Raw genomic sequence first — 9,821 nt, 5'->3', positions numbered from 1 at the left:
AGTTGTGCTGCTATTTTTTGTGTAAATCATAATTCATTGTTTTTTTCAGGATTTTTTTGATGAATAGACTGTAGAAATCTTTGTAACATTATAAATGTCTTTAGTGTCACTTTTGATCATTTTAATGCATCCTTGCTAAGTATAAGTATTAATAAAAAAAAAAAAAAACCATGTCAGTCAATTTTTATCACAGAATATCAACATAATGTAATCAGCATATAGTTCTTGTTGAGTATTGACACAGTAACAATCATATCTAGTCAGTTGTGACTTTTAGGACTTTAACTATTGGTCGTTGCTTGTTTGACTTCCTGTTCTGTGATTGGCTGACGCAGCAGGTTCTAAGAGTGTGTGTCTGTCCAATAAGGAGCAGGAAGGGGTCGGCAGGGGTCTGACCCGCGGTTGCACATGAACTCAACCTGTAGATGTTCAGACTGAACTGTTTTTACCTTCACCTGGTCGTTTCACCTTCCTGTTGGCGTGATTCTGTGGGTGTGGGAAGCACATCGGCGCCCACGTTTGGACCTACCTTATTCTTCTAGTCTCAGGTGAAGTGTGTGTGTGTTGTGTGTTGGTCATGTTGAGTTCTTGCTAAGTGATTTGAGATGGTTTGACTTTGCGGTCAACACCTTGATGAAGGGCAGGTTTTCATGCAAAGGCGTGTACTAGCCAAGTTGAAGAAACTATTTTATAGTACAATTGCTTTTGTCAGAATGCAGAGAATTTAGTATTTGCTGTTCTGAAAGAGTGAGGATATTGAAAGGTTTGGAGTATTTTAGCTCCCAAGTCTCCACAGGATTTAACTCTGCATTGTTTGTATGCAGTCATGCATGAGTTTACAAGGGCTTCACGCTGTGTCTGTTTTTACTCACTAAGTGAAGGCAGTTTCTCAGAATGATCTGCCCCGGGGCAGTACGAATAGAAGTGGGTGAGAGGTTAAAGGTGTAAAGCGTCCTCGCTTGTTGCAAATGAAACTTGTAGTTTATATAGTTAATTTGAATATGATTATAATGTGTAGTTGGACCTGTTCAATGTTCAGATCCTCAGCTTCTGTGATAAACTAATCAAGTAAAAAACGTTCCTTTTGTTCAACTAAAAATGTTGATGATCAGTGCACTGCAGGACTTACTTTGAAACAGTTTTACTCAGAAATAATTACAAAGGAATCCCTTTACAGGAATAATTACAAACGGCAAGTAATGCATTGAATTAATTGTGAAATTTTAAAGTCTGAAAGTATTTTCTTGTAAAAAGTATTCTAGTAATATTATAAATTTACAATGTATATTTATTGCAGAAAAATAGTTATTTTTAAGGTTATTGTTAAAGTTTTTTGCCCATTTATGACAGTTACTGTATGTAATGTGAAATTAAAAGGTGAATTATAAAATACATTTAAAAAAAGTACAGTTGTAACTTGTAAGTATACACTATGCCATTATCTGTTAAACTAAATTTTACTGAATGCATAGTTTAATAAGAAACAGAGTGTGTGTGTGTGTGTGTGTGTGTGTGTGTGTGTGTGTGTGTGTGTGTGTGTGTGTGTGTGTGTGTGTGTGTGTGCGCGTGCGCGCGCGCGCGCGCGCGCGTGTGCGTGTTTTAAATGTATCTTTCAAGTTTAAATGTGCTTAGTAGTCATGAAAATAATGTCACAACAATGCAAAATATCTAGCGAACACTAGTTTTAGCTGTTGGGGTTAATTTTGTCCAGAAACCTGTTTTGTAAAATGTAGGTTTAATAACAGGAGTGTTGATTGCTGTGAAGGTTTGTTGTTATGTAAAAGCAAAGCTTGATGTGAGCTGAATCACAGATGTAGCAGATGAAGATAACCTTGCAGAACATCTGATCGTTTAATCAGTTTGACCCTTCAGCACTGACTGTTTCCCTGCAAAGATAATGTGTCACAGTTCACATTGATTAACCAATTGATTGCTAAGATTTAATCAAAGGGTTTTCCGCAATATTTCAAAACACTTGACAGGATTTTACAGCTCAATAATGTGCCAATAAAAACTGATTTTACAGGACTGATTTTATGAATCACTGAAGGACAATAAGAAAGTTGCCTGCCAGACACAAACACATTTCTCATATTTCTTTTGATCTTTTTGAAATTTTGCATTATGGTAATTTATCTGGGATTAAAAATGTGCTTGCCATGAAAATAATGTCACAATGCAAAAAAATGTAATAAAAACAACCTTTTGTGTTTTCTAGAAGTACCATGATTTTTTTTGTACCCTGGTAACCTTTTGATCTGTTGAAGTTCCTTGGAATATTATAAATATATATATATATACTGTATATATATTTGTGTATTTATTTAATTTTCCTTTAAAATGATTTCACAAATAATAAAAAAATGTTTGGACATGTACCATGGTAAACCACTTACTTACTTAATTACTTTTATTTGTTTATTTATTTATTTGTATTTTGTATTCAATTTTGAAAACACAAAACAAGAACTATAACAAACAAGGAACAGATACCGTCAACTCTGCTTATCAGTTTTTTGTCTTTTGAAGTTTCTTGCCATTCCATGATACATAAATATGGTAATATCAAAGTATTTTTCCCTGTACCAGGGTATAAGCGCAGTAGGGCCTAATTTAACCCCTGTTGTCCTCCACAGATTGAGTTCGCTGTAGTCATGCAGGCACACGAGCTGTTGAAGCAGCTGCGAATCCCTGAGCTGTCCGAGGTGAGGGACTATTTCCGCAGCCTCTCCACAAACATTCTCCTTGGCATGGGTGTGTTCACCGCCGTCACAGCGTACTGGGTCGCCACCAGACCCAAAGCTCTCAAAGCGCCCTGTGACCTGCGTATGCAGTCAGTAGAGCTGCCGGTAAGACAATACTACATTAACATGAACTCAAAGCCTGTCTTACTGCAATCAGAGATTTAATATAAAATATGCTTTTTGTCGATCAGGGTGGAGAATTTGCTCGTCGAGGGGCAGTTTTAAACGGAGGACCGCTCTTGAGCCATTTCTACGAGGACGCCAAGACCATGTACGAGTGCTTTCACAGGGGTCTGAGGGAGTCAAGTATGTACTTTTCACTTATATTTCAACCTTGAAGCAATAAATAAATGATAAAGTTGAACATACTTGTATATCTAACTTTATATAAAGATTTGGCGATAATATAGTTATATTTTGCAATGAAATGCTATGTCAACCTGTGGTTAAGTGGTCAGCATTAATATATCACATGATGTTGAATATTTTCTGTATAAAAACAACAAATAGAAAAATCAAATGGGCCTTTGTGATATCTTTACATTTTCTTTCAGAAAACGGTCCCTGTCTGGGATCAAGAAAACCAAAGCAGCCGTATGAATGGCTTTCGTACTCAGAGGTAGGATGGCACTTCTGCATCCATATCGGTTTCTGTTTTGATCCATGCTTTTTGTAATTGATACATGCTTTTGTAATTATGTAAGTCTTCTGATATTTTCACTAACCTCGCCACTAAGATAGATTTTTACTGTGAAGCACTTTGGTCAGTCTTTTGGCTGTTTTAAATGTGCTATATAAATAAAAAAAACTTTTATTTTTACATTTTTGTATGTAAGCAATACATTTATTTTATATTTCCTATTAAATGTTAAAGGGTTAGTTCACCCAAAAATGAAAGTTCTGTCATTAATTACTCACCCTCATGTCGTTCCAAACCCATATGACCTCCGTTCATCTACAGAACACCAATTAAGATATTTTTGATGGAATCTGAGAGCTCTGTGGCCCTCCCATAGACCGCAAGGATCCTTACACAATCAAGGTCCAGAAACATAGCAAGGAGATCGGTAAAGTAATCCATGTGACATCAGGGGTTCAACCGTAATTTTAGGAAGCTACGAGAATACTTTTTTTAGCGCAAAAGAAAAAAATAACGACTTTATTCAACAATTCGTGTCCTCCGCGTCACCCTAGCACCATTTTGGAGAGTATCCACTGAATGTAAACGGCGTATGCTGTTCTGTGTCAGCTGCGCCACGCGGATACGTTGTTTTCGTTCAAATCAAAGTGTATGCCGCTTTCGTATGCCGCGTACGAAAAGAACAGCATACGCCATTTACATTCAGTGGATATTCTCCAAAATGGCGCTAGGGTGACGCGGAGGAGACAAATTGTTGAATAAAGTCGTTATTTTTTTCTTTTGTGCTAAAAAAAGTATTCTCGTAGCTTCCTAAAATTACGGTTGAACCCCTGATGTCACATGGATTACTTTAGCGATGTCCTTGCTAAGTTTCTGGACCTTGATCGTGGTAGTACCCTTGCTGTCTATGGGAGGGGCACAGAGCTCTCAGATTCCATCAAAAATATCTTAATTTGTGTTCCGAAGATGAACGGAGGTCATATGGGTTTGGAACGACATGAGGGTGAGTAATTAATGACAGAATTTTCATTTTTGGGTGAACTATCCCTTTAAGGTTATCAATAATAATTTGAATGCAGATAATTTATTAAATTCATATTTTGCAATAATATTTGGAAATTTGCATCTACAATTCAACTCAGCAGCAGTAAATTCATAAACATACTTTTGCTAGAAATTATGGCGTGCAGTGTATTGTTTGTAATTTTCAAAGCATTCGGACTGATGCTTCATAACTTTACCTTGGTGATATTTAAATCAGCAGATTTCACAATGTTAAATCCATCACAGAAAACAGAAGTATTTTAAGACATAAGCATACAAATGTAAAATGTCACAATGCAGAACTGGCCCATCTCTCACACTGGTGCATGCCATCCGCCCATCTTTATTGTTGAGCTTTGGGACTTATTATAGCTCACATTTAATGTTCTCTTGGCTCTCAAGTTAATAAGTTACCTGGTGCACTGGGACATTTCATAAAAACTTTACATAATTGACATCTATCGTGCTGTAAAACCTGTGAAGTAATTCATATAGTGAGACATTATGTTCTTTCAAAATGCCTAATCTGTGTGATGTGTAATTAGAGCGTCCGACACACAACTGTGGAGAAGATGGTTTTGGATTTCAGACCTCTTAAGTGCAGGTTTCTTGTAGGTTGTTGGCGTGGTTGTGAAGGTTGCACTTACACAGGTGGTCAAACTGTAAAACGGGCGTGTGGGAACTTGTTTAACTGCTGAAGCAGTCAAATTTACATTCCTTATGTTGTTGTCTTGTTAATAAGCTACATAGATTGCACATGATACTGAATGCATGCACTGATAATCTTTAATGTATTAAGTTCCTAATGGAAAAATGAAGTTCTTTGAATTGGAATTGAATTGAAACTATTTAGAAAAATAAGTTTATGGTGGATATGGATATTTTCTTTAATTTCTCCACCCTTCTTGTGCACAGTGAACTGCGTAAGTCATTTTCTGGTTTGGTTAAGTTATTTGTCATTTCTTCTTCATCAGGTGATTGAGCGAGCAGAGAATTTGGGATCAGCGTTTTTGCACAAAGGACACTCGAAGGATGGAGACCCCTACATCGGCATCTTCTCTCAGAACAGACCAGAGGTCAGAGCTAATAAATATGTGATTTATTGCCCAAATGCATCTTTACACTTGTGTTTAGATTTTAACCTGGTTTAAATTAATGATGCGATTCATCTTAAAGGAATAGTTCATCCAAAATTGGAAATGTGCAGAAAATTTCTTAACTGAATTTGGAGAAATGTAGCATTACATCACTTACTCACCAATGGATCCTCTGCAGTGAATGGGTGCCGTCAGAATGAGAGTCCAAACAGCTGATAAAAACATCACAATAATCCACACCACTCCAGTTCATTAACTAACGTCTCGGGAAGGGAAAAGCTGAATGTTTTTGAGAAACAAATCCATAATTTTTTAATACCAAATCATTGCTTCAGGCAAAAATATAAGTCCTCTATAAATAATATTGCTTTCTCCAGTAAAGAAAGTCTTGTCTGAATCAAGAGAGAAATATGCATAGAACAGAAGACAACAGGGGACTGTCCTTTTCACTGAAGGAAGCTTTATCATGGATTATGGACTTATATTTGTCCGGATGCAACAGTTTGAAGTTAAAAATGGATAAATGATGGATTTGTTTTTATCAGCTGTTTGGACTCTCATTCTGATGGCACCCACTGAAAGTGTTTTTCACTGCAGAGGATCTGTTTTTTAGCAAGTGATGTAATGCTACATTTCTCCAAATCAGTTTTTTTTTTCTATATTAAAATTTTTCTTTAATATATTCTTTGTATGACCAATCGCAGATACAAAAAAACGTTATAAAGCATTATTTGCAATTAGATAATATACACTTCACCTTTAAAAGATAAAATGAATCTTTAATTTCAATTTAAATTGGAATGATAACTTTAAAGGGGTCATATGATGCGATTTAAATTTTTCCTTTCTATGCAACGCAACGCGTAAAAAGACAGTATAAGTCATTATAATCAGTAATTATGTCCCCACTGGATGCAACAAATGCCTCGTTTGTAATGGGTTTTCATGTTTTTGTTTCGTCACTCTGACCGGGACACGACATCAACAGTATGTGAGGGGCGTAACATTTCTGTCTCACGCTTGAGGTATTCGGCCAATCACAACGCATTGGATAGCTGGCCAATCACAGCACACCTCGCTTTTTCAGACCGATGAGCTTTGTAAAAATCGATGCGTTTCAAAAAGGCGGGGCATAGAGGAGAAACAATAATGTACAGTATGTGGAAAATAATGTTTTTTTTTTTACTTTAAACCGCATAAACACATTTCATTACACCAAATACACCAAATAATGTTCTTTATAGCAGCATCATATGACCCCTTTAAAATCTCCTGTCTTGAGTTTTTGCTCTGTTTGGGACTCTAAATGTGTGACCAACAGGTTACAATGAACAAATGTGCAGTTCATCTTCTAACGTTTGAGATTGCAAATATTTGATCACTAATGTCAGAAATCTTTATCCAGTGGACGATTTCAGAGCTGGCCTGCTACACATACTCTCTGATATCAGTTCCTCTGTATGACACCTTGGGCACAGAAGCGATAAGCTACATCCTCGACAAAAGTATGTCAGTTTTTTATGCAGTTTTATCTTGAAATGGTGTGTTTACATTAAGTTTGTTATTGATTAGTCATTGATTTTAGTATGCATGCAGATGTGTCATACAAGATGTCCCTGTTGTCTTTTTATTGGTGTTTGCTAGGTCATTATTAGGGTTAGAGATTCTTAGCTTGAAGTATTCAGCATCAAGATCAAGAGAATGAATGTATTTGTTTATTTTTTATGATTGTTTGTCTGTTTTGCTACATGCATTTGTGTGTGTTTTGAAGCCGGTATCTCTACAGTCGTATGTGACGTCCCTGAGAAGGCCAAGCTGCTGTTGGACTGTGTTTCGGGCCGGCAGCACTCAGTCAAAACCCTGATCCTCATGGAAAACTTTGACACTGATTTGGTTAGCAGAGCACAGCAGTGCGGCATCGACATCATCAGTCTGAGAGACGCAGAGGTGAATAAACCGCAGCTTGTCTGCTCAAATCTTTGCTTAACCCCAGTGAATGCGATCGATGCGTGTGTTTGCGTCTGGTGGGGTATGTTTGTCTTGCTGTGACACGGATCGCGGATCAGCTGTGGTAACTGGGTGACCTGCATTACTGACCGCTTGCCCTCAGAGCTCACTGACACTTCAGCTGCTATTTATAGAAAGTCCTTCAAGCCTACTAATTATTATTTTTATTTTTTTAAAGTACCATGTTACAGTTATGGAATTGGATGAACTATATGAATATCATATTCATGTACAATAGTATTTATGTAAAAGAATACCATAGAGTACCATATCAAAAAAAAAAAAAAAAGATTTCAAATAAATATTAAAAAAAAAATAATTATAAAAATAATTAAAAAACCTATTTGCATGTTCACTTTTCTGTGATGACTGTTATTGGTCACATGACATGCTGATAAATTTAATTTTAGTATGTTTTTTAAGTGTTTTATTATGATTTGTTTTTATTTTAATATGTATTTTTCAATATTACATTTTATGATTTAATTAGGTTGTTCACGTTTTTTTTTATTTTAATGATTTATTTCAATATTACATTTTATATTTATATGAAATATAATTTTGATGATTTTTTTGTTGTATTTCTTTTAATTTGTATTTTTCTTTTGTTTTTCATTGTAGCATTTTTTGATTAAATGAAGTCTATTTTAATTTAATATTGTGTATTTATTTTAATATGACATTTTTATGATTTAAGTTTATTGAAATTTTATAATTATTTTTCAATATTTTGTTATTTCATAAATAAGTGTTTTTTGTTTGTATTATTTATTTAAATATTTTATGATTAAATTTGTCGTTTATTACACTTATTTTAATTGATTTATTTTATTATTTTGACATTATGATTACATTTTTAGTCATTTATTTTAATACTACATTTTCATAATGTAAGTTGCTTATTAAGTGTTTTTATATTTGTTTTAAAATTATTAGTTTTTTTTAATTAAATTATTTATAAATTCAATATTTTAATTTTACATTTGTATTATTTAATTACCATTTCATCATCTTGTGAACTTCAGTTTGGGAAATCCTTATTTATACTTGAACTTTCTAAGTTTGATCTGCGAGATGAAGGTTTATATTGGCTGTGCTTGTGTTTGATTGCTGTCAGTCACAAACACAAACCTCATTCACGCCTGCAGTTTCTTCCTCTTTCACTGAGCTTCCTCTGTCTCCATCATTTATTTAAATAAGTTTCCCTTCCTTCGCAGAATATCGGCAAGGCTCATCGACAGCATCCTGTGGTTAGTACTGTAGTTTCTTTTTCAGTTTGCCAGTGTATATTTTAGAATTATAAAAGGTTTGTTTCTGGAAAAAGTCTGGATGCTACTTTTCTGTGTTTTTATTATTTCTTTAAAATTCTCAATATTTATTTAATTCCTCCTGTATTTGCAGCCCCCTCAGCCTGATGACTTGGCTATTATTTGTTTTACAAGTGGAACCACAGGTATGATGCACTAGCAACACTAAGATCCATGGCTACAATTCCCAGAAAATACATGAATTGATATCAATGTACATTTGGCTTCAATGCAATGTAATGTCCTTTGGATAAAAGTGTCTGACCAATGCAGAAATGTAAATGTCTCTTCTAGCACTCCAAATTCTTGATTTTAATATCAGTTTAAAAAATTTCAAGAAGAATCAAGAAGAATTTCAGGCCACATGTGAATTGAGTGTAATGATGGACACAACGTTTCTCGTTTGGTTTCTCACAAGGAAACCCTAAAGGAGCGATGCTCACCCACAGAAACATAGCGTCTAATGTTTCTGCCTTCATCTACGTCACAAAGGTAAATACATTCTCAAATAATAGCCCTATAATCACACAACTTCTAATGCATTTCTCAAGCAGAATGCAAATTTGTACTTTTTTTTTTTTTATCACCTTTTGGCTAAAAACTTTTTAGGAACTTATTTTCATGAGTTAAGCATATTTTATCCCCAGTTCTCATTACTTTAATGACAAGAAACACTATATTATTTATATTGTGTAATATTTGTTAAAATTATTCTTATTTTGCATTTTAATTTTATAATCGAATTCAGTCATTTATTTTATTATTAAATTCAGTCATTTATTTGTAAGAAATGATCCTCCAGGGGGCTGGACCTGTAATATGTTACTGTATTATAGATATTTAGGATAAAAGCATCAGCTAAGTGTCTAACTAGAAAGATTCTGTTGTGCATATTTGGTTTATTATTGGAAAAAGTCATATTTGTGACCCTGGACCACAAAACCAGTCATAAGGGGCAATTTTTTGAAATTGAGATGCATGC

General features: G+C 34.7%; 1 protein-coding gene across 1 annotated transcript in view; it reads left to right on the top strand.

Annotated features, from left to right (window-relative positions):
- Nucleotides 1–372: 372 nt before the first annotated feature.
- The window catches only part of LOC107678619 (long-chain-fatty-acid--CoA ligase 1-like), a 17,510-nt gene continuing 8,061 nt past the window's right edge, over nucleotides 373–9,821 (top strand). The window contains exons 1-10 of the mRNA XM_016473963.1: nucleotides 373–548; nucleotides 2,637–2,849; nucleotides 2,936–3,050; nucleotides 3,299–3,363; nucleotides 5,403–5,504; nucleotides 6,931–7,030; nucleotides 7,297–7,472; nucleotides 8,750–8,782; nucleotides 8,934–8,985; nucleotides 9,258–9,331. Coding sequence (XP_016329449.1) covers nucleotides 2,655–2,849; nucleotides 2,936–3,050; nucleotides 3,299–3,363; nucleotides 5,403–5,504; nucleotides 6,931–7,030; nucleotides 7,297–7,472; nucleotides 8,750–8,782; nucleotides 8,934–8,985; nucleotides 9,258–9,331 — 912 coding nt within the window. The 5' untranslated portion in view covers nucleotides 373–548; nucleotides 2,637–2,654. The remainder of the gene's footprint in view (nucleotides 549–2,636; nucleotides 2,850–2,935; nucleotides 3,051–3,298; nucleotides 3,364–5,402; nucleotides 5,505–6,930; nucleotides 7,031–7,296; nucleotides 7,473–8,749; nucleotides 8,783–8,933; nucleotides 8,986–9,257; nucleotides 9,332–9,821) is intronic.

Source organism: Sinocyclocheilus anshuiensis, unplaced genomic scaffold (genome assembly GCF_001515605.1).
Source record: "Sinocyclocheilus anshuiensis isolate Anshui unplaced genomic scaffold, SAMN03320099.WGS_v1.1 scaffold877, whole genome shotgun sequence".
NCBI lineage: Eukaryota > Metazoa > Chordata > Actinopteri > Cypriniformes > Cyprinidae > Sinocyclocheilus > Sinocyclocheilus anshuiensis.
This window is presented reverse-complemented; position numbering and strand designations above follow the sequence as displayed.